The 25,890-nt window shown below is 37.9% G+C and overlaps 1 protein-coding gene across 1 annotated transcript in view; it reads right to left on the minus strand.

The window, feature by feature from the left end:
• LOC114145454 (zeta-sarcoglycan) overlaps positions 1 to 25,890 on the minus strand; it is a 345,347-nt gene that overhangs the window by 32,999 nt on the left and 286,458 nt on the right. The window contains exon 6 of the mRNA XM_028019040.1: positions 24,693 to 24,765. Coding sequence (XP_027874841.1) covers positions 24,693 to 24,765 — 73 coding nt within the window. The remainder of the gene's footprint in view (positions 1 to 24,692; positions 24,766 to 25,890) is intronic.

A 25,890-nucleotide genomic window follows, 5' to 3' on the forward strand; every position in this document is an offset into this window, starting at 1 on the left:
GTCGGTCTTTTCACTGCATAAACTATACTTATCGACATTCAGGTTATACGCATGTTGTACTTTAACAACACAAAACACATATAAAGAGGAAAGAGCTACGGCGCAGAAAGGGTTAATTTAGATCGTATAAATATATACGATCACTACATTTCTAAGCGTTCCATCTTCTTTTTCTTTTATTTGAAGTCTAAAGCCCATAGTGAGAGTAAATCACCAACACACACACGGGAACACCCCCTCTCTTTTACACACACACACACACACACACGCACGCACACACACACACACACGCACACACACACCCACACACACACACCAAGTTTCTGGTCAGGCCCTCACAAGGTTGTGTTTTTCCTTTCGCAGTACAGATAGCAGGAGTCTGCAGCAAAGCTCTTATCTTTTCAATTCATTATTATAAGAAAAAAAAAGGTCTTACACCTCCCTCCCTCCCCATTCGCATCCCCATCACCACCATGACAATAATCCCCAGTTCTCTCCTCTTGCTCATAGATCCATTTTGACCTTCAGTTGAGACAAGGCCATTTCATGCGCCGTCCATATTTGTCCACCCTGACAAGATAAGCAGGACAGGAATATATCAACACAAAATGGTTTTTATCTTAATACATTTCTGGTTAGAACAGATAGGAGAGTGAAACAGACAGGAGAGAAGTAGGTTTACACTTTGTGAAAAGGAAAAAAGGAAACATAATCTAAAGAGTGGCATTTGATGTCAATGAATGCCACTGTTCTTGTTTTTAGTATGTTTTTGTCCAATATGCTACTCAAAATCTAAATTTATGTACATTTTTTAAAAGATTATTTAAATTGAGTGTGTTCATGCAAGGCTGTAACAACTGTTATTTAATCTGGGCTGCAAAGACTTATTTAACATGGAGCTTTGAAAAATAGATAAAGTCCTATGTATAAACGAGTATCTTTTAAAAAAGTTTAAAAAAAGTTGATTCATGTAGTCATAATTTGGGTAATTACAGGGACGGAGAGGCATTGGCCACTTTTCAAAAGTTGAGCTGAAAGTTTGAAGGAAACATTTCGAGTTTCAGGGATTTCAGCATGACTTATTTTTCCCCACATGACTTGGTTGACATTCATCCTGCCCTTTTCTTCTTTAGAACCGTTGAAGGCCAAGCCACCTTATCGCCAACCTGCCATTTCGGATGCGAACCTTTAACCTTTTCACGCTAAATGATCCATCATCTGCTTCAGTGCCCCTGTTGCCGTCCTCCATGAAAAACTTGAAATAAGTTTTTAAATATTAAAAAGTGCCGCTGACTTATACGCAGAGTGAGGTTTGAAGACAGGAAAAGTGTCATTTTTGACTTTTAGAGGCTTAAATTGAGTCAGATTGCAAAAAGGTGGCATTTCTAAAAAAAAAAAAACAAACACACACAAAAAAAACCTTTCCAAGTGAGTGTGATGTTGTGTATTTAAATCGATGCATGAATCCTGAGGTGTGGTAAGAAAATCTTAGAAAATGAACTTTTCATCTTTTTAAAAGAAGTTATAAAACTTCCTAAGCTATTGAGGTGGGGCAAGAGGAAGTCAATGTACATATTTCTTTGAGGAAAGCAAGTGAAGAAGAAGTGAAGCAAGAAAAAAAAGTTTGTTTATAAATGTAGATATGGAGTAGATAAAAGATAAACACATTCCACTTTGAATTCTGATGTTTTACATGTGTGAATTTATAGAGGAAAAACTGAACTAAAACTCCATACATGGTCTTGAAATCGTGAATACATCATAACGCAAAGTTTCTATTCAAAACAAGAGAAAGAAAATGAGCCAAAGCACAGAATCCGAAGGGTTTGCTTCCAGAACATGGCAGCAAACGTTGGGTTTACAAAGGCACATCTAAACACATCCCCAGGCTTCCAGAGCAATGTCTCTATGGAAATGTTCAGATCTGTGTATGGCACAAACTAAACAAACCATATCAACACAAACACCTACTAACCTGATGTCAGCTTGGTTAATGGGTGAAGTTAAGTTTGTTGCTAAATACAAGCAAACCAGAGTGTTGCAAGGCGCCAGTCCTCCACTCAATGTTTGTGAAAGACTTTGATCAAAATGTCTCCACTTCAGTTCACTCATTCACCTGCTGGTACTCCATTTCCCACATGTTGTTGTTTTTATCTTTCCTTTTCTGGTTATCAGCTCTAAACAACCACTGTTGTTTCAGTGTTTTTAACTTTTCCATATCCCTGTACTTATTGTGGTAGTTCAGCATATTTGATAAATAATAGAGATAAATATACAGTTCAATATTTCTTACCAAGCAAAATCCAGTCAAGGGGAGCTTCAAAAGGAGCGGAGCGATCAAGGAGTGTTATACACACGAGCTAAAGAGAAAAGGACTGCTGGTCCAAAGTCGTCATGTGAGATGAAAGGATTCTGCATTTTATTTGGAAATTAAGTTCCCAAAGTCTAGAGGAAGAGTGGAGAGGGAAAGAATCCACATTGCCTAAAGTCCAACCTGACATTTCCATAGTCAGTGATGATTTGGGGTGCCATGTTAAACCTAGCGGGTCCAGAGTCAATGCCGTCATCTACCAGGAGACTTTAGAGCACTTTCTTGGCACCTGCCCACACTGCCAAGGGCAATAACATCTGGTTCAGTGACCATGGTGCTGCTGTGTGTGATTGGCCAACAAACTGGCCCGACAAAAACCCCAAAGACAATCTATGGAGTATTGTCGAGAGGAAGATGAGAGACACCAGACCCTGCAAGGCGTGTAACAAATTGCTGCTATCAGAGCAATCTGTTATACCTACACAGTGCCACAGGATGACCACCTCTATGCCACAGAGCATTGATGCAGTAACTTATGCAAAATGAGCCCTAACCAAGTATTGGGTTGTGAAGGTTTTGCATGAACCAGCCAGAGAGACGTTGAAGAAAATTCAAAATATAATCTTAATTTACTAACAAAAAAAATCCAAAAATGATAAATTGGGCCAAACTGAGGTCAACATAACAAAGTACAACTCAGGTGGTAACAGAACAAACTCAAGCACAAACTGACCTAACAAACAAGACATGAGGGGAACTTAAATAGTGGCTGATCAGACCATTAACACACACTAGGGGGTAAATAAACACACAAAAACCTAACAAATATTGGTCAGAATATTACTAAATCTATAAATGAAATAAATATCAGAATTTAACTAACTTTCCAAAAGAAGAAACATTAAATAAATGGTAAAATTAAACTAAAGACCAAATGTCCCCCTCCCCTGGTGAACAAATGGAATGGCCCGCTGAGGAAGTTTGACAACCATATATGGACACCGATCAGCTGGAGCTCATCTCTGTGATTTTCAGCCACAGGTCCAGAGGAAACTGGTAACTCAAAAGAAAGAAATTAATTTGTTATATTTAACAAAATATACAAAGAACTGACACATAAAGTTAATTAAATGGGTGCACAACAAATAGTTAACTAAAGAGTCAGACTAATGAAAACAAATTTAAAGATAAAAATTTAAACTACTCACTAATCAATATATAAAGTAATATTAAGGGAAAACAAAAAACCATTACCAATTGTGTCTGCGTGTGACAGTCGGGACAGCTGTCACATGGGTGCATAGAAATGAACATGCTTTCCAAAAATCTAACATTTCAAAAATAACTCTTGTGTAAACTCCTGCTAGTGGTATTATTTATCAAAGTTACATAATTCCACTTCTTTGTCATAACATGATGAGGTAAAAACTCATTTTCATGTGAAAAAATAAATAAAGTCGACAAGCAACCTACTAAAGCAGAGCTGGGAAAAATGTATGCATTACTGATTTGAGTAAAAACTGTGGGCCAATTTTCTCAAAGGTCAAAAAGATGATGACGACTATGTTTACTTTTAACGATTACAAACTTTAGATCATTGCAAGTGACTTTCATTTCATGAGAATAATATTTAAGATGCTTCTTCTTTGTTTTGGCATTCTGACACTCACTACTCCTGCTTATCATACTGTCTCCCAGTTCTGAACTCTCAGTGTAGCCCTCCATATACTGAGGAAAGCTTTAATGTCTTTATATCTGTGGCCTCTATTCCCTCCCTTGCTCCTCAGGTGGATATCCAGAGCTCCAGGTTTAGCGTGGCTGTCTCCAGTGCCTTAATTATAGCTAGTTTACTGTATTTCTGTGAAGTTCTTCTTCACTGAATCTTGCAGCTGCTCTGATTGAAGGCTAACTGTTGTCAGAATTGCATTAATCTTGCCTTACGATCTTTTTCTTTCAGTGGGAAAACCGCTATGTGGGATTTGTTTCCTTCATCATCTTGTAGCCAAGAGTCTCTGCAGGGACTGCTGTTGAGGATTACATCACTTTAATAACTTTGATAGCGCCCATAGATAAATTTTGAGGGAGTGTTTTCTGGTAGCAGAATTTCAGAGAGTGCACACTGATGCTACGATTTTTGATTAGACATACAGTTGAACATGAATATCTCTATATTCCTGCTGAAAGTTGTTTCAATACAGAGTTCAATACAAACTTCAACTTCTACAACTTTGCAGCAGCACAAGTTAGCACTATGTTGTCTCAGAAGACAACATACACTTCTCACTTCTGTATATATATATATATATATATATATATATATATATACATAAGTATTTGCGTGTGTGCTGGCTGTAAAAAAAGAAAGAGAAAAGTTTGTGTGTGCAAAAGTTTGTCTCTACCAGAGGCCTGGGAACCCTCAAGCTCCCAGGCCTCTGGTAGAGGACCCGAGCTCAGAGGATAAGAACCACCCGCGGTGGGTGAGAAGGGAATTTTTTTTTTCACACACACAGTACAGACCAAAAGTTTGGACACACCTTTCTAATTCAATGGGTTTTCTTTATTTTCATGACTATTTATAAGGCAAGAAATCCCACTTATTAACCTGACAGGGCAGGTTGACCTATGAAGTGAAAACCATTTCAGGTTTCTACCTCTTGAAGCTCATCAAGAAAATGCAGAGTGTGTGCAAAGCTGTAATCACAGCAAAAGGTTGCTACTTTGAAGAAACTAGAATAAAAGGGCTATTTTCAGTTGTTTTACACTTTTTTGTTTAGTGCATATTTCCACATGTGTTATTCATAGTTTTGAAGCCTTCAGTGTGAATCTACAATGTCAATAGTCATGAAAATAAAGGAAACATTGAATTAAAAGGTGTGTCCAAACTTTTGGTCTGTAGTGTATAAATATATATATATATATATATGGAGACAATTTAAAGATCCTTTGGAAATCCCCCAGATCGTTCCACCTGCCACGGCTCCATCAGTTCGATCTTGTGTTTATAAAACCACGTTGCCGATTTGATTTAAAATTGGCAGCATCCATCCGTTTGACAACAACTTTTGACTGGACAAATTCTAAGACTATGCTTCAGAATGTTTATTCCAAGACTCTTGTGGTTCTTCTCACTATGAAATGCAGTTGAGGAAATGCATAATGGCGAAGCGCACACAGAGGGAAAAAAGTGAAGCAATTTCATGCCTTCGTGCCCCCAATGGAGTGAAAGGCTGATAATTTAATCAGTAGCAAAAGACTAGCTTGATTAATCCACAACTTTAGCCATTTTACCAATTGTTCATTAAATTGTTGTTTTTTTGAGAGAGAAAATTGACTTAGAAAAATATATTCTAAAAATTCAAATAGACAAAAAAAAAAAAGAAAAAAGAACAGAACAGTTGGAAAAGTATAAGCAGAGCACAAAACAAACGTTTTGATGAATTTAATTACAACAACTACCCAATGATGAATGGCATTGTGTCCATATGAGCTGTTCATTTGGGTCATATTGAAATGAACAAAAAAATGTTGTGCTGGACATTGTAACGAGTTCTATTGAATCTCAGACTTTGACAAAGATTCATTTTCTGGCTTAGTCTCATGTTTCATTTTCACAATTCGGCCACAGACAATGATGCCATTTTGTGATGCCACATTCTCAGAGATTTTTGTTCAAAAACAACTGCATATAATCAGTATGTTATTTGAATAAGTAGGAGAAGGAAGGAAGTCACTCACAGATGGAAAAGAATGTAGTTAAAAAAAATCTCAGAGATAAATACAGAATGTACAATACATTTGAGCAACGTTTTGATTTCTTATCTTCAAAGATGATCAAAAATACTGACGTAATCGATACACGATGATTAAGCATGTAGATATATGCTTAATCATTTTACTGTCATTTTATACTTAGTTAAAATTCTTTAAGAACACTTTTTTCATTTTTTCCCCTCCAATCCCTTTTCCTACATTATGAAAAAAGTCAAATTAGCCCCAACTTTCATTTGCAGGTTTATGTGTTGCACCTGTTAGAGGCAGACGATGTTTTCACACCGTTTTCAAATTCGAGACAAAAAAGATCTGCTTCCTGAAAGAATGCACATTTATGTAAATATAATTATTTTTTAAAGAAAAAGAAGGTATAAACAATGTACACAGACAGTGGCTCATATTCTCCCTCTAGTGGACAGAAAGAAGATGCATAAGGAAGAAATGCTAGCAGACTGAGGCCATTATAAACAACAAAAGAGTCCATTGAAAAGGTATGATAGACATTCTTCTGCAGAGCCAGCAGACGTACGATCAGCGACTTTGTTTCCTTCATTTCTCTGCCTCATTGCTTGCCCTCCTACAGCCATCCTATCAGTGTTTCTCTCATCCCTCCTGATCGTGCCCTACCTCATGGGTGGATTCTCGCTGTGCTCACTCTGAGCAGGGAACATAAAAACAGACACACAGCGGAGGAAAAAAAAAAAAATCCCACAGCCTCCCACATTCTTTATTGACTTCATATGTAGCTGTTTTTCATGGTGTTCATAAAAGTCAGTGTAAATTCTGCACTCTTCCTGCATGAGCGGCTTCATTACATCTGAAAATTCAGAATCCCAAGACATTCTAACACGCTCCCATGTTAGAACTAGAAGTTCATTAATTCGATCTCCTTCCCATAGTTTTTAAAAAAAACTTAATTCTTTTATTTTTCTATTATCCCAGCACCATGTAATTCTATTATTAAATCAATAGCTAAAACTATTCTTTCAGAATAGTCTTTTATTTCAGTAGAAATAATGTCTTAAAATGGCAAAACCAACATTTGGAATATTGAAAAATTTAAGTCAAAGCCAAAGAAAAGTGTCTGTTCATAAATGTCTTGATTTGGACAGGTGCTAAACGGCCCACATTATTATCCATGAAACTAATTCAAAATCTAAAGTTTCAATAAGGAGAACTGTGATTACTTTATTATTACTGGAGGGCATTGCACAGCACAGTGTTACCAGTGAAACATTTTTACAAATTGATGACATATCAATAACTACGGAAGCCCAAAATTATGGTACTTTGTATGCAGGCAATGAGTCATATTCTTTTATTTATTGAAAAGAAAAAGAACGTAAATAAAACAGTGCTGAAGGGTTTCCCCCAGAAAACTTTCTAAGCCCGCAGTCATCCAGCTGGCCGCCATGTTTTTCAGTTAAAAAATGTTTAAAGTTGACAGAAAATTTGAAACTATCACCTGATCATTATGCGTTATTGGATGACTGGAAGAGTAATACTTGAACACCAACACTAAAATCTTTTAAAAAAAAGGCAATAATTAAAATAAAAACACCAACAAAACAAAATAAATAAACAATGCCAAGTTTGTTGGGGGCACAAGTAAAACCTGGTGGCCCGCCAGGCTTATAATACACCGTGGGAAACCCTGGTACTGCTTCTTTGCTTTGGTGAGTAGCAACTCAGTCCATACATGTTTATATTTATGTGATATTGTGTCACACTCTTTGTAAGTGTGTGTGTGTTTTGTAATCTGCTGTAACTCCCCTTTCTGCCTAGCAACCTCAAAGCATTTCTATTCGTCTTCATCCACATACAACAATTTGGCCCAGTCACAATCTGATATTAACAGCTGCTTTTTTTTTTTTTAACAGTCAACACACATTCACTCATAACTCATGCTTATTTCCACAATAGTAACAGATGGGTGGCAATATGGCAAGCCTGTGGAATATTTACTTGTTGTTGCTTAGCCGAATTCCCTGCTCAAGATGTGCACAATGGCAAGTGATGATAAACAGCAGGTGATAAATAAAGATAAACAACAATCAGCAAAGAAAAACAATGCCTTAACCAGAGCATGCAGAGCTGCTGCAAGGCGAACAAAAAGCCACGTCTACAACACCCTGTTGTAGATCACTAATTATTTCTAGAAAGCATTAGGCACTCTAATAGCGCTGCTGGTGTGGGGCCCATTCACCAACACTGTGGCCCGGGTTATTCTGGTGAACCCAGAAAGTGCAGATGTCTTTGAAACACCTCATTAGGTGACACTACAGGAAGGCGCCACGTTACACCTTGTTCGGTTAAGATTGTCATCATCCACAATGAAACGACTCCATATCCTTAGTTTTTGGGGGAATTGCAAACATAATCAATTACAAGTCATTGATATTACAATGAACTATAAATGTCAAAGCAGAAAAAAACCAAAACGGTTCTTCATAATGATTAACTACGATAATTGTCAGTTAACAACTTTTTACATTACATAACCACCAATAACAGCAGCAACACTTGAGTTTCTTAAATGTTTAGAATCAGTAAAGTGTTGGACTCGTTTTATGACTTGTTTGTAATTAGTCTCGCATAGAACGAGGCTTACTTATGTTTTTTATTTCGCATTTAGAAGCGCAGCATAAAATGGCCTCATTGTAAAACATGTTTACAATACGTACTAGCAGAGCCTGAAATTCACTTTTTGGACTGGCAGGAGGATAGAGGGGTATTATTTATGAGCTTGATTATGGGCCTTATATTGTTTGGCAAGCAGCTCTAATTTGTAGTCTTCTCTAACTTGCTAGCTGCCATTTTAGCTCTTTAAGAGACTCATTTTGTCTTTTTACCTGTTGGGTTTGCTCTGCTTTATCTCTTCCACATAACAACACAGGGCTTAAAGGGAAAAAAAGATTATAAGCATGGAAAACTATTCAGGAAGAACTGGTACTAATTGTGAGATTAACTACAGATCTCGTCACATTCTTACTTCAGTTGATGACATTAATTGTTGTTCCTTTTAATCTTCTTCCCCATTTGTCATCACAGCTGCATCTCTGGCTTCTTTTTTTTTGCGTTTTGGTTTCATGAACCACAACTTTTCCTGTTCTTGTTCTCATCAGCTGCATCCCTCTGCATTGAACAAAATCTTAAATAGGAAAATTCTAATTTTAATTTTATGATTCACCATCATTTTTCTGCAAACATAATGCTTTGGGGGTTTTTTCCACTCCTTTTTCCAAACCTTGGGCATTTTTTTTGTATAATGCATTTCATTTAACAGTTTGGTATATAAGCATATTTGTGGCGCTTTCTCTTCAACAAACACATTATTTTATGGTAAAATAACTTATATGGAAATATCCAGAACATAAAACAAACATCTGAGAGGTGTTCGCACTTCAAACTCGAAACTTATTTTTGTTTTTGTTTTTTTGTCTGTACAATTCAGGTTTAAAAATGGGATACATCCCTCTATGTCTTCATGTGGTTTTTCTTTAGCATCTCCTTAGTTGCCCTGGAACAATGTGTTGCTCACAGCGTTACATCCACTTTCCCCTGAATGTGATGAAGGAACACTGTACCCTTAGCAGAAAAATCCCCCCCAAAAGGCCAACCACTCTTCATTGTTTCCATTAGGCTAGAGTGAACTCCAGTCAAAAAAAAAAGTCTGCACATTTTCAAGGTGTAAGAAGCAGCAAATGTGGCTTTGAAAGGATGGAAGTGTGATCATTTGCAAGTGTAAGTTTAAAGCTGGCTCCAGTTCCAGCAAATGCAATACCTCTCCATGTCCACTTTCTTACAGTAACAAGAGTTTTGATTGGTACATTTCCTCCAGCCTAATAAGCCTCACATCTGATTGTCTCTCAGAAATTTGTAGCACTTATTTCCAGTGGTACGCTGTCGTTAAAAATGCTGCTTCCAAGCAACACAGGAAAGTACAAACGTGAATTCAAATATGCTATGGATTGTTCCCATAACCAAGGTTGCTTGTTAGTTGGCATGCTTTCCCTTTCTCCTCTTGTTCTCAGTGATTCGCCTTTGTGTCCAATCAATAAGAGATGAAACGGGGCAGGGCTAATTGTCCTAGTTGTCCTTTTTGTGTTCCAGGGAAAAGGGAAGTGCATCGGAAATCCAATCACAAGACAGCAAACACTAAGATTATGTGCTTTTTGAATGGGGTTAATGGGGTTTTGCTCACACACTTTAGATTGGGGGAAAACTACTGTTTGAAAGTTGTCAATATCTCTAAAGTGAATAGTGATGGGTTTTTAGTATGTCAGCAAGGACATAAAATAAAAGGATTTTGACCCACAATCAAACAAAGTTGATATATATAAACACCAATATAATGGTGGAATATTAGAACATAACCAAGAGCAAAACTGCTAGACAAGAGAATTAATAGAGGAACTTTAAAGTTATGTCTAACAAGTAAAAATTACCCTTAAAGCTCTGCAGGCTGCTCTTCTAGTGCCACACTTTAAAGATACTTTGCCTCAAGCTAGGTTTTAATGACTTCCAAATATTTAGACAGTAGTGAACTTTGCTTTGTGTTCTAGGTAATTAGAGAAACATTGCGTCCTTACTACATACTATACCCAATTTAGTTTTATTGCCTACAGTTTTATCATTTTAAAGAATTTTCCGTTTGAAGGTTGGTGGAGATTACGTTGAAGATATTTTGAAGACCATTTTGAGAAACTAGGTAGAAAATCTATGTTCAACTTCATGCATAACCAACTCAATTACATTTTTGGAGATTAACATTACAATCTACATTCTGAACCACAGTAATGTGTTGTTCACCCAGAGTTATATCAGCTGTAAACCTTTCTGTCCTTATTGTTCCATCTTGGGAACTCTGTCTAGAGTTTCCTCCAAATTGACTTTTTTATATACTTTAGCTGAGTGAACTAATTGTATTCTGCCAAATATTTAAATTTGTTTTACCTGTTCAGTTAAATTGGTGGCACTGACAATAACTCTTTTCACTACAATGGTGTGAAACACCCTATTTGCAAAGTTGCAAGTGGCAAGAAAGTGAGATTTATTATCTGTACTTCCACATTTCAAAACTGCAAAAATATTGGCAACAACAGTTGCCATGCTCCATCACCACATGTTGCAGCAACTGCATTAGCTGAAGCTGAATTCAGTCACAGTAATGTAACAACAGAGATCTGTAGTTGAGTGGAGTCATCTAATGCAATGCCAGTCATTTATTGATCTTTTTATCGGGACTTAATACCTTGGATTGGGCCAGGACATCACTACAATGTACAACTTAACAAAATGTACGCCTCCTTTTGATTTCAGGAGATCGATAACACTTGGCGGAAGAGCAGCATCTGTTACATTTCTTGACCGACTGTGACTACATGGTCAGCATTGTCTCTCCACCAGTTTGCATCCAGAGTCTCCATTGCAGTCAACCGTTGCACTCAGTGAAAGGCAGCAGCGTTTTGTTTTTTTTCTAAATTACTGTTTTAGGTTTTAGCTCAGCTACATGTTCACCTTTGAAGAAATTCTAGAAAATCCAAACTCAAGTCCAGAGATGGTATGACAGTAGAAGTAATCTTGCAACGAAATGTACAAACAAAAAACAAATGTCCGCTGAGCGCTGGGAGAGCATTAGCAAAGGAATGTCAGACAGAAAAACATATTTTGATTTGTAACTATTTGACAGTCAACTAATGAAGGGACATATTTTCTTCTACAATATGACATGAATCACCCAGTGAATTGTCATATATGTAATACACTACAAGCATTGTCACTACAAGTACAAGCATTGTCCGAGGCAATTTTGAACTGTTAGTCTCTTTAGACACCTGACCTCTAACGGAAAGAGGAAAATATTTAAAATGAACGAAGCAGCTATGAAAAAGAATTACTAAAGAAAATAATTGTAATTTGTCGATCTGAACCTTGGACTCTCCCAAATTTAACTTGATATTCCTTCTGGACATTCCGGCAACATTCCACCCACATCTACCAAACCTGAAAAATTTGTAATTTTAACTAAATTATTCTATAAATAAACCTCCCCTCTCCTATCTATTTTGTGTAAATGTAATAACTTGTACTCTTATTCCTGCTACAAAAGCCCTATTTTAAACAGCCAATTGCCCTACCTGATCTAACTAAAATAATCAATTCAAATTAAACCCCTTCTTGTGACCCTTAGTTTGAAAGGGCTTTTGCTTCCTTCTGCATTCACTTTAGCTTTCTAACATACAAGCATAGGTAGCTCCATTAAAGCAGTGTGATAGAGAGTGGGAAGGGGCAAAGAATACAATTTCTCCTCTGCTGCCCTGGCTGAAGGCTAAGCCTCTTTAAGGAGACCTCACCTCAAGGTATTGATGGAGAGAAGGCGGCACATAGGGAGGGATAAGAAGATGAAAGAGAAGGCGATATCGATTGAAGAATATAGTTCATCTTTGCTGTATGGCTTGTTCAGGAGGTGTTGAAGACCTCTAAACCAAGCCAGAGTTATAGCATCGGCACAGCAATTTGGCTGATTGGAACTTCTCTCACTCTTCTGCTTATTTTTCTGCCCTCTTAGTCAAATTGGTGTTCTGATATTTCTACATAGCTAGCACTCTGCCTAAAAAGCAAATACATGAAAGAGTACATAAAGCTTGAATCTCGCTAATAAAAACAAAAACATGTAATACAAGATGACACTACAGCTTAAAGGGACTGTATTATGCATTTTTCAGGTACATAGTGCTAATTTATAGCTGAATCAAGCAACTATGTTACCTTCAGTTGTTATAAAAATGCTTCATATATCAAATATAAAAGTATAAGTCACAATTTAAATGCCTTGAAAATGGGCCTATGTCTCTTTAAAAACTCCTGCTCTTTCTGAAACTCCGCCTTCAGGAAGTCTTCGCAACACTTCTCCATAAACCCTTTAATGTTTTTACCAGCGTTGTACTGAGAAGTAGCTTATATAATGGGCAGGGATTTGCAGTTCCACATGGTGTTTGCTAATTGTTGCTTGCTAGTCTGAAGGAGCTGACTGGGGTTAGTCGTGGGAGAAGATTGCTTTGTGAGGTGGAAGCTGGGAATCTTGGAAACTGCAGCTCGAGGAGGAGCTTCGCCTCAAAGGTGGCGCTCAGTTCACTCAGGCGTTTTGCACAGATGACTGGTTGCCATGGCAGATCAAAGGATTTCTAAAAAAACATGCCAGAAATAATCAGGGTATGTTTTTAATGAGGGCATAATATTCTAACATGATGTAAAGCTCAAAAAAGTTGATTTTACATGGATGGATGAGAGATTGCTTTAAAATGCAGTAACATAATCAAACAGGGTTATTTAAAGGTGGGTCACAAAAATTTGGCAAATTTTATAATCAGAAACAGATTAAAGACTTTTTGTCTAACCCTGGGCCCTCTTGCCTTTGGGCTTATTTTTTTAAAACTACTAGCAGATTTTAAAAAAATTAAAGTTGGAGAATTTATTCAGATTAAAGGTTGTTTTTCTAAAATGGCAGCACATCAGTAAGAATAAATAAATGAATAAAGATTTAGAACGGCGGTAGCTATCAAAAATAAAATTGCAAAAAAAGAGGAGTAATTCATATAAAGACAAATGTGTGTTAATCTTTCTTCTCTTCAACAGACAATAGTGAATGACTGAAAGAAGAAATCAGGAAGTTTCATCCACACTGGACATAAAAACACACTATTCTGGGAGCATCATTCATTGGTGTCTCAATAAAGAATAGCAATAACTTTTAATGCTTTTGTCTTTAACTTCATTTGTTAAATTGTGCTTAGTCTTGATTTGGATTTGATTAAGTTCTTGTTCAGGTCGACAAAAGCCCTGTTGCCACATGCAGGGTCTATTCATGGTTATGAAGTGGATGTTTTTATAATCCTGCCTGAAATTAGAAGAAACAAAATTGAACAATGAACTGCTTTAAACTTTAACCTCCATTTTGTTCCCTTATTGCATCCCATACACCTGACATTTTTTTGCTTCATGTTGATGAAGTTTGACTTCTTATTCAAAAATAATAATAAAAAAAAAATACTGAAAATTTTTGCATGTGATACGTCATATCCAAAAATTGTGCATAAAAAACACAATAAAAATTCCCACTGACTTACAAATCAAGGCATCATATTATATTTCTAGGGACAGATGCAGAAAGAAAACACTGAAAGATAAGTAGCACCACAATTTTGAAAGGTGATTTCTGTAAAGCAATTTAGTTTGAGCGGCATTGTACATCCGTAATTATTTTTCTTCAAAGGCAGCATTCATTTGATGTTTTTTTGTTCTTACTCTGCTTCTGTAGTGAAGTGCTTCCTGCTTGGACAACAAGCCAGGTTTGTTTTTATGACTTTCTGCTTCTATTAGAAAACAGCAGAAGTTTGGAAGATCTTGCATATTTGAAACAACAAAGCCAAAACACTCGAGGTTGGTAGAACATTTCCATCCATATAATTCTCTGTTTTCATTGCGTTTGCTCTTCTTGACAGAAAGACGCAGCTAGTCAACATTACCCTCTCATTTCAGTATTATTTAGTCAGTCATTTGCTAAAGGGAGATGTCAAAGAAATGCAAAGTACAGCACTTTTTCTAAAGCAATTACACTCTGCTAAAATGCTTCAAAGTGATATGAAAACAAAATATATGAGCCTTAACATGGCTTCTGGATGGTTTCAAACCAGACATGGCAATCCATAGCATAGCTTTTGTTAGGTCTTTGCTGCTCAGTTTTTCCCTTGTCTACTGATACGATAACCTAATTACGGATCTCTATGTTATTGTCTTATTTATTAGCTTCAGTCCCATAAAAAACAAAAACAACATTACCTACTGGTCAGTCTGATCTACATACTTTTTTTTTCTTTGCTTTAAAAAAGAGATGAGTTGAAATGGAGTTTGTTCTTTGTGTTGTTGCGCAACACCCTCCCCCCTCCTTTCTGTCTCTACTCTCTCACTCTCGTACTTCCTCTTCTGAGAGGGGAGATGTGCTACCAGCTCTCCGTCTAACGGGTACGTTGAGTTTCCTAAATCTGCTGGGATTTACCCTGTCCAGAACTGAAGTAAACTCTGTTTAAGCTGGTTTCGAGAAACGATTCGCCTGGTTATCTGACGGCCTACATCCAGGTGTCCCACCCTTCTTCCCCCTGTGAATTAGCCAGACTGAGCAGCCTACAGCCAACTAGTTTCACAGAGCACACCTGTTAACGGTCGCTCGTTCTCTATTTTACAACTTGCATTTGTTATTGAACCAGGTAGGTTTTAGTAACTCGGGCGAGTCCCAAGGATGATGTTTTAAATATGGGCTACCAGCAACCTAAAAACATTTTCCACTTTTTCCTCTCCAGAATCAAACATCATAGCTATTTTACAACCATCAAAGAACTTTAAGGTGACTCATTAACTGAAAGTCCACAACATCTTTAGATTTTCTTTATGCTAAATATTTTATTAGTAAGGCATTTTTGCAAGGGTCAGTACAGCTTAATTCAGTAGCAGAAATAATCAAATAAGTAAAATCAATCATCTAGTCTATCTTTCCCTACTGCTGATACTGAGTACTAAAAAAGGGAACCTTTGAGAGAGACGGACGGAGCCTGGCGTTTCGAACCCCAGACCTGGCTTGATGATGAAGAAGGTGTTGCAACAGGAGGAAGATGTTGATCGATGAAGGCCAGGATCTCCGCAGGTCCGATGAGCTTCTTCTCCGCATGGATGCTGAGGTCACACAGGACTTGGTGCTGGCAGGAAAAAAGGCACCAGTTCTTCTTCCTTGTCTTTGTCTTCATCTTTGTCTTTGGGGTCAGAACCCAGCCGATGAGAGAAGTGAGATTCGAAGCCACAGATTGTGGGGCTGACGGGTCGGTCTCCATGTGCAGGACAGTCTCCGGCTCCGTGGCCCCGGCTCTTCTTCAGCTGCAGAGTTCTTTGTCCATCTCGATCTTGGCTCGAAGCTGCCCGGAGGATCCAACGAAAGGTTCCTCTTTTGCACCCACCTTATATAGGGTTTATCTGTCTGCTTAGACAGATGATCTCATATCCGTCACTGTCTTAAGAGACATCATGTCATGATGTCTGTGCCAATGTCTCAGGGTTGCTCAACCTCCTGTGTCCCTTGCCTGCACAACCTTTCACCTACTCTCTACCTCCAACATATCAGTGATGTTTAATTGCAGTTACACCTTTTTACACCATTTCAAGTTTAATGTCAAAATCACATTTATCACATTTATTTTCTTTAGCTTCTCTGATTTAGCATTCATTTATAATTTTATAACCATAACTTATTAATTATTCTTATTATAATCTTAATGTGAGTTATTACAGATGTTTTCTGAAAAGAAACCAAGAATAATCTATTATTCTAATTATTTGATACCAAAGTTACATTTGCTTGTTTTTCTTATAAGTGTTCTCACAAATATAAGTGTAAGTATTATTACAAGTAAATCAATATTAATATAAGTATTTTACTTTGAATCTTATCAAATTACTCAAAATGTTTAGATTTAATTTTTTAAAACTTTCATGCTTTAATCTAAGGAATAGTCTCAGCTATTTTTATAAATCTGCAGGCTGGAAACTTCCTCTTTTTCCAGGAAACTTGCTTTTCCTGTTTAATGACTCTCTCTGACTGACTATGATTTCTTATGATTAGATAGAAAAAAGTAGAATTAAAGCAAAGTTTGCATGAGACAAAAACAACACACACAACTAGATTTATTTTATTGACACTTAAGTCTAATGTTGGGCCCTGATGTCACTTGAGTGATTCATTTTAAAGATAACTTTATTTATTATTACTGTTAAACTAAAATCTCCAGCATGGGGAAGTGGGATGAGCTCGGATTTTCTTGACATTAGTTTCCAAATTTCCTAGAATATATTTTTCCCCAAGCATTGTCGTCCGTCCGTCCGTCTTCTACCACCCTTGTCCCTAGTGGGGTTGGGAGGTGCTGGTGTCCATCTCCAGCTAACGTTCCGGGCGTCCAGTGTGTCACAGGCCAACACAGAGACAGACAGGACAAACAACCATGCACACACACTCACACCTAGGGAGAATTTAGAAAGACCAATTAACCCAACAGTCATGTTTTTGGACTGTGGGAGGAAGCCGGAGAACCCGGAGAGAACCCACGCATGCACAGGGAGAACATGCAAACTCCATGCAGAAAGACCCCGGACTGGGAATGAAACCCAGGACCTTCTTGGCAACAGTGCTACCAACTGCACCACTGTGCAGCCCCGCATTGTTGTCCTTGGGAATTAAATTATTTTCATTTTGCAAAAGATGAACTATAAAACGTATTTTTAACATGCATCCCTGTTTCATAGAGTGTTTGTGCATCAAGATGAAGGGTGTAAAATGTAGTTTGCTGGGTCAGGAGTGAGTACGGTCCTTTAGCTGCGCTTCGTTCGTTTCAATTTCTTTTCTACGCTGAATATTTTTCCAGCTCAGTGTTCTCTGTTTGGTCTCCCGTCCTGCTAGAGCCATGTCCAACATTCAGCAAGCTGAAGTGAGTCCCTGCTCGCCACTGCCATGCAGAGAGGCTACATATTGTGGCATGAAATTGAAGTTGTTACCACTGTGGTGCAATTTCACAAGCGCTGGTTCTAAATTTATTCAACCCATGTTAAAATGAATTCATGCTCCTACACCGCTGCATAAACACCGCTTAAACATTCCCAAGGTCGCGGCCGTCTACTGCCAGGCTGTGTATGTGGGCGATTGTGCGTTTTCCTCTTTACGTGAAAACTGAAATCTTGACTGACTCTTGCTCCATTAGCACATATGTAACTGAATTCACCTTCAAAACACCACAAGATTGATGTAAAGGTCATTGTTTTGATTAATCACATCAGCTGACAAACCTGTCAGTTTGGTAAATGAAAGACATCTGTGTTATGCCAGCAACATATCTGTATAGTGACCTGAGATAAAGGTTAGACTTCATACATAACCTCTACTCATTTAGACTGAGAATAACAAAGGTCATAGATAATAGAAGTTCAATTTAATAGTTTAGATATTAGGGAATGGACCTTTAGTTTATATTGTTATGTTTCTAAACAAGGAGAGCAACACTTTGTAGGTGCGTAAAGACTCCATGTTTGTTGTGGTTATTTTGGGGTCATAGCTGCAACAATTGAGTAGCATTTGAATAAACCAACAGGCCTGTCACAATAAGCAATAAATTCATTAGTCGCATGATCACTTAAAATGTGGTCGATGACTTCCAGTTGCATGAGTGGTTGTCTTCATCGTGTCCGTTTCTACAAAACAGCCTGGATGATAAAAACTTGACTTAGTGGATTGAGTGACTCCTCCCCTTCTCGATTACTTAGTGTATAGGTCTGGACATACAGGAAATGATGAAATGGGCCACGTGGGGTAAGCCCAATACATGGGACACGATAGCGAAGACCGCGTCAAAAGTTGAACATCTTTCAACTTGTTTTGTATCGCTAGCTCGCATATGCATGCACGACCTTTGCTAGTTGCTTGGCTGGAGAGTGAAGCGATTGTCGCCTTAATCGCACAACTTCCATAGGAAATGAATGAGAGAGAGCGACGCTGCCCGCTCCGTTTGCTGGGCCGATAAGGAGGAGTGAACTCTTCGATCAGTTACCTGCTATGCTCCTGGTCTCCTCAGAGGGTAGCATGAACGCCACATGAGGAAGAGCGAGTCAGAGAAACGCAGGCTCAAAAGCCGATCATGACAGATGCAGCTTAGGACTCAAACCGAATGACCGGGATGAACCACTGAACCTGTGAAGCCCCTGTGCTGCATAACAGTCGCAATTAAACATATATCTGCACCTAAAATGTTTCCTAGCTCAAAATAAAAGAAAAGAAAAAGAAATACAACCAGTGAACTGTTTCCATTTCATTGACAGTCCACAATCACTGGGGTGTTTAATCAACAAAATGCAAAATGGAGCACACTAAAGCAGACTGCTTGATAGCTAAAGAGATGCTGCCCCTCTAATCACATTGAAAAGCCAGTATTTTTGAAAAATGCTGCACACATTTGATACCCAGTAACCGCAGGAAGTTTAAACTTTTTTTTCACAATATCGCCTGTTTTCCCTGTCTGAGTGCAATGATTAATATATCTTAAAGGGCATGTTTGTTTCCAACGACTTCATAATCCATTTGATTTGTTTTTGGTTTTATGTGTTTTGGATACTTAAAATGTCTCTCAGTTCCAGTGTAAAATGTTCTTTAGCGATTAGTTTATTGGTCTTGGAGAGTGTGTACTTGCATTATTATGCCATTTTATGCAATTAGTTTACAATGGTCTGTAAACAACAATATTATTGTAATAATTGATGGGGCAATTAATTGGCCAGCTAAATTTGTTATGACAGGCCTATCTATCTGTCTGTCTGTCTGTCTGTCTGTCTGTCTATCTATGATATTACATGGTAAACTTGACAAGCATTTAGCACAAGACCCAGTTTCACAGGTTAAGATTCAGTTGTTCAAGCTGATAAATGAAACTCTTTAGGAGGAAAGTCTTGTGCAGGTTCTGGATAGAGATAAAACATTTTATCAAGCCACATTTCTGTTTGTCTTCCTTCCTTCCTTAAGGAAGACAAACAGAAAGCAAACATTGACAAGATGAAGTCCAAGATACAAATTTAACTTCAACAGCTCAGTCTAGACTCCACTCTCCAGGAGGTTCTTCACCTTCAAACATGCAAGTAAAACGTCTCATGCATTCATTATGTGGCTACAAAAAAAAAAAACTCAGCAGTTTATAAGAACCAAACAAAAGTGAAGGTGGGTCGGTGAAAATGGCAGTTTGAAGATATTTAAACTTTTCGTCCACCATCTTTATTTCCAGTAATTTCTCATCCTTTGATTTACGTGTGCACCTCTTCTTTTGATGCTTCCAGCTTTTTTCCCCCCGTCCGTATGCCACCGATAACCTGTTGGACAGCTCATTAGTTTTAAATGGGTTTCAGTCCACTCATTACATGTCCCATTTACCTTCACTGCATAACACTCAACTTTTCTTAATAAGAGGGATAAAAGAGAGCAGCGGGAGCTGTTGGAGAGCTGTGAGGGACATCAAGCAGGTGTAAACAGAATGGCAACGACAACAGGCAACACAGACACTACTGTACACGAATAGGCATAACATAAAGTTATGTGTCTAAAGGTGACTGTTAGTGTTCAATAAATGTAAAACTATTTATTTATATATCGACTAAAAACTCTGAAAAGACACTTTTGTATTTTAATAGAATACACAAAACAAAGCAATTATGAGAAATCTTTGGGAATCTGACAAATACTTCCACAGCGATGAAAGAGAAGATAACTTTTGGGCAGATTTCTTTAGTTTTTGATGATGTTTTTAACCTCATCATCGTGTTTTTTTATCCTATTGTTTTTAGATGAGGACTCAGCAGATGAGTCCTCAGGCGCTTTTTGAGCAAGTCCACTAGGCTCACAGAATATGAGTAGAAGCAGGGCTGACCCAAGGTTCATCGGGGCCTTAGGCAGAATATTATTTAGGAGATGACTTCCTGTTAAAAACATCACCACCGTTAACAGCGTTTCAGTACAGATTCGGTGGAGGAAGAGCTGAGTTTCATTGGCCGACCTTACAAGCAATCACTGAGAATTGGTTATAATTTGCTGAGGTTCATTTGAGAACAAATCAAATTCAAACACAAAGATTAAACTCACAGCATCAGATTGACTTTTGTGTTAACATAGCTACAAACTATATTAGATTATTCTTTGCACTTTGCATCAAACTTCCCACGTTCTTTAAATCTTACCTCAAAATTTCTAAACTGATGCTGAAACTTCTTTTTTTTTTTTTGACAGTTTTGTTAGTGTTCTCATTCTCAATGAAGAAATAATGAAATTACAGCTCTATTGTTTGGGTTAAAATTTAACAAAGACAATTTTAACACCCGAGAGTCGGTTCTTTTATGCTCTGAGTAAAATAAAGGGTTTCAGATCATAGGGGCCATGATTGCAATTTCTGTATTACCTTTAATTTTAGCATTGATTTAGGGACCGAAAACAGGGAACAGGGTTGAAGAAAAGCAGAAGAGTGTAACTCTGTAAAGGTGTGATGTGTGAACACTTGAGTTTATTCAGAAGCTTAACACTTCAGTGAAGTTTTATTAAACTACCAATGCAAGAGGAATCAAATTCGTCATTGGAAATTATTTATGTCCAATTATATCATCAACAATTCTTTTACTAATAAGAATGAGTAAAACTTTTGCGCTTTGGTTTAAATAGTGCATTACCATTAAAAGCCAGCGCTAAATTTAAATTGTAATCGTTTCGCTGTCTTCCTGTGTGACCACTATGAAATAAGACCGTTCTCTCTCTCTCTCCACAGTCTCTCAGTGAAATTTCAAAGGCCTTAGAGAAAGCATCAGCAGGCCTCAATAACCTTACTTCCTGTTTCATATGAACCGCAGCAGAAACATTTTTATTCTTCAGTCAATCTGGTTTCAGGTAAACATACCACTTTCGCTGCTTCTACAGACGTTTTAAATTGCTCGGTGGAAGCTTTGAATGCCAAGGTCTGATCTGATGATCGCTTTTAAAGACTTGTCCAAACCAATTTACTCTGTGGATCATGACCTGTTACGCCACAGGGTTTCTGATGTCGGCCTCATAGACAAAGCCACTGGCGGCTTTTCAAATCATCTTTCTTGTTGCAAAACTCCCTCATTGCTGTTCCCGTTTTTTTTAAAGTCACCACTTCTTGCAATCCACATGAATTAATTTGAACGGCCTGATGCAATTCTCCAACTCTACACTGATGCCACAGTTGTTAGTTGTCTGCAAACACAGCTGCTCTGGTTTCTGATCGTCTGCAGCTGGGGTCTTTAATCCCAATAATCGAGGGCCAGATGTCCTGCAACGTCTAAATGTTTCCCTGGTCCAACTCACCTGAATCAAATGACTGAATCAAATACCAGGACCTGCAATTATAATATAATTTAATTGTTTTTGAAATAACACAGCTCTGGAAAAAGTTAAGAGACCACTGCACTGCACCCCATTGAAAGCCTCATGGTTATTCCTCTAAATATTGATTTCTGAACTCTCCTTGAGTTAAAACTTCAGTATTGTTGTTTCTAAATGAATATCAACTTGTTTTCTTTGCATTATTTGAGGTCTGAAAGCTCCGCATCTTTTTAGTTAGTTTGACCATTTTTCATTTTCTGAAAAATAAATACTACATTTTTCCTTGGATTTTCAGACATGTTGTCATGAATAAAAAAAACAATGTTCATTTTACTCAAACATAGACCTATAAAGAATAAAATCTGAGAAATTGATTAAGTGGTTTCTAATTTTTTTCCAGTGCTGCACATTACAGATACTGACTGAATAGTTCTTTCTGTTCTAAGGTTTTGTTACAGCTGTCATTTTTTAAACCTTCAGATTTCTTGTGACTTTTGAGCACATATGTGGTTCTGTATTCACCGTGTTTTCATTAAAACTTATTAATGAGAAATAAAATTGTAATCACTGGAAATAAAAGCTGGAATCCTACGTTTGATTTCTGAAATACCAAGTGTAGGGTAACTGAACCACGAAAAGACCTCTGATCTTTGATAGGATTACATTTAACTACATCGATCCAAGTCAATGAAAAATAGAGAAAAACCACGTTGTGCAAAAACATGTCAACCAAAAAAAAGTGATTATATGTAAAAATATAAGCAGAATAGGTCACACAGAATAATACGCAATGCACAGCTTTCCCTTAGCATCATTCAAAGACAAACACACATATCACCCACTGGTTTTATGCCAACAGCTGGTCCCACACTTCACTTTAATATTCATACTTTATCAAAAAAAAAACTGCCCTGGTTGTTTTGTTTTCTGCTTCAGCTGCACCTCAGTTTCGTTGAAGCAACTGACTTTATTTATTTCTGGCTCTAATTTCTCTCCACCACGGTGAAACTCTCTCCTCTCGCTCTCTCCTCTCGCTCTCTCTGTCTCTCTCGTTCTCTGTCAGTGTCTTGTCTTCTCACTTCCTTCTCTTTTGACAGTCCTTATCACCTCCTGCCCCAGTCCTGCTTTTGCCGCTATCACTCTTGTTGAGTGTCAGATTTCAGTGTCACTCCTTTTTGTCTCCACTCTCCAGCCTTTTTTTTCTCCACTACCTACCTGAGAACATATACTGTAAGTACCTCGGTTTCTCTCCCACATTTTAGCTCTTGCAGAGCCTCTGTAGTGTTTCTCCTATCTACATGTCTTTATATTCCTACTGTAACATTTTTTTTTTCACTCCATTGTGGGAGAATCTTTTGACACCATGTTCTCTCAACTAAGATTAGTCACATCATAAATTCAGGGAGGCTCTGGTTGAGTCACATCTATATCCTGCAGGGATTTCCATGGGGATTGTAAATGTAGCCTGACTGACCACATTTATGAAAATGTTTGAATTACATATAATAAAAGTAAAACGATTGGTCCCCGTCATTACCACAATATTATTAGATAACTTTTCTTCTTTAAAACCCCTTAACTCTCACCACTAACATTAAATTTTTTTAAAAGTTTTTTTTTACACATTTATTAAAACTGTCTACATGATGTGGAAGTACAGCACGAGACAGATAATCTGTGAAAACATTGAGCTCCACTGCCTCCTCCCTGCTCAGTTAGAAAACAACCAATCGGAACCATGATTGGTGTGATTGACACTCGTCAATCACACTCGTGTACGTGCTGCAGCAGTGTTAATGGCAGAGAAACAACTTAACGTTATAGAAACACTGTTTATCTGTGTCATCACCGAGGGTCATGGTAGCTAGCTAATTAGCCACAGGCTCCACTGACAGGGGAGAAAATTTAGTACAATTTAGTAGAGTGCACGGGGGAGGGTGTGAGCAGCACATACATGAGAGTGATTGACAGTGCTAATAAGCAAGTCGTTAGCTTGCTTCACATACAACTGATAATTATCCAAATATGTACCTCAGCATTTCAAAGTCTCAGTTTTTCTTTTCCCATGACTTAAATGTTGAAACTGAAATCTAAACTTGCCACAATGTAAAGTTGATGCACTTGCAAAAGCTACAACATTAACACCTCTGTTACTGTGTGCATGATTCATACCTAAAGGGGCATCTAAATAAATGTGGGAATGAAGTGGAAAGGTCCAAGAAATTTGGGCTGGGGGTTTCGCTCTTAGGTAAGAAACTCATTGGGTCTATGAACCGTGTGGGGAATACAGGATAAATATAGTGAAGTGATGGAAGACAAGAGCATATGATTCCAGAACTTTGGGTCATAAGTGGTTTGAGACCCCCCCATGGGCAAATACAAAATCAACAGACAACTCCACTCAGTGCATATCATTGCCAGAACATAACATTTCTGTATTCAATTTCATTTTTAATGAGTGCAATGCAATATTCAAGTTTTCTGAGAAACTCTATCTGGAGTTTCATTAGGTGTAAACCATCGTAATCGGTTAAAAAACACTTAAAAATATGTCCACTTGTCTGTGAGGTTCACTGTTTGATTTGTCAAATTAGTGAACTATATTAACTTTTCCATGACACAGACACAAATAGTTGAAGTACTTACTTAAGGTCCTGAAATGGCTCTGCCCTGACATGCGAAGTCTCGACAGAATGGCTAAAAACCACTCCTTCTTCCCCTGTAGAGAGGAAAAAAGGGTAAAATGAGTAAAACCAAAAACTGTTATTTTGACATTAAATGACACCAACTTCTTCATACAGTCTTTGCTCCATGGAGGTCACACTTTTCTGAAATAATGTCAGTTGTACTCATTTTGCATTTCCAGTAAAACCTGGCCCTGTGTTAATTTCAGGAGCAGTGTGGAGAAATGGAGGTTAGATCCTGGAAAGTTTATTTTAGTTAAACATTTTTTGTTCTCCAAGTCGGTGCTGATGCAGACAGGATATTTAACGAGATGCTAAAAGTAAGGGGGTAAACATGTCCCAACTAATTTTGCTGAGATTTCATTATCCTCCTCCCAACATGCTCCTCCTCCTATTGGAAAAAAAACAAAAACAGGCTGGCTCTGATAAAATGACGTGCTTAGCCCCCTGTGTCCAGCAGCCACCTCTGCAGCTGTGAACAGATGTTTGGCAGTAGCTCTTGCTGAGACGATAGATGGTATATCGAAAGCTCAGCACCGCAGCAAATTTAATACTGCATGAGGCAAAGTCACCGGCGGGCCCGCAGATAATGAGACGACCAAGTCGATGTTCATAGCCGAAGCGGGCGGCGTTCCTTTGTAGGAAATTCTGAGAATCAAAACTCAATTTTCCACAAACTATGAATATTAGTGTGGGCTTTCTATCGTTTGAGCTCCGCACAATGCAGCTTATCTTGCCAGCAGGAATTTGGCATTTGTTTCCAAGCTTGCTTTGGGGATTTTGTCACCTCTCGCTTGTTTGCATGAAATGTTTATGAGCTCGTCACCGTCGGCTTGGCGGCACCTTTCCTCGTTCAGAATACCCACGGTGTGTTTTCAAAGCGCAGCCGGTGACCCGAAACTGGCAAGCCAGCTGGTTTCACTCTGACAAATCCGTGTAGCAATGTCACTCTTTTTAAACTTTAAAAATACCAGCATACTCAAACAGTGACACGATGAGCCTGCGCTTAGAGGTTTACGTGGCTCTTTTGGACGTTCGGTCATTCTCTTCACTCCGACACCCAGGAAAAGACAAAAGCAATCACCTAAAGCCCTAAACCTCTTTGCCCTCATTCTTTCAGAGCGACTCTAATGGACAAATCTCCCAAATTGCCTTCAGCA

The sequence above is a fragment of the Xiphophorus couchianus genome, chromosome 5 (assembly GCF_001444195.1).
Source record: "Xiphophorus couchianus chromosome 5, X_couchianus-1.0, whole genome shotgun sequence".
Taxonomy (NCBI): domain Eukaryota; kingdom Metazoa; phylum Chordata; class Actinopteri; order Cyprinodontiformes; family Poeciliidae; genus Xiphophorus; species Xiphophorus couchianus.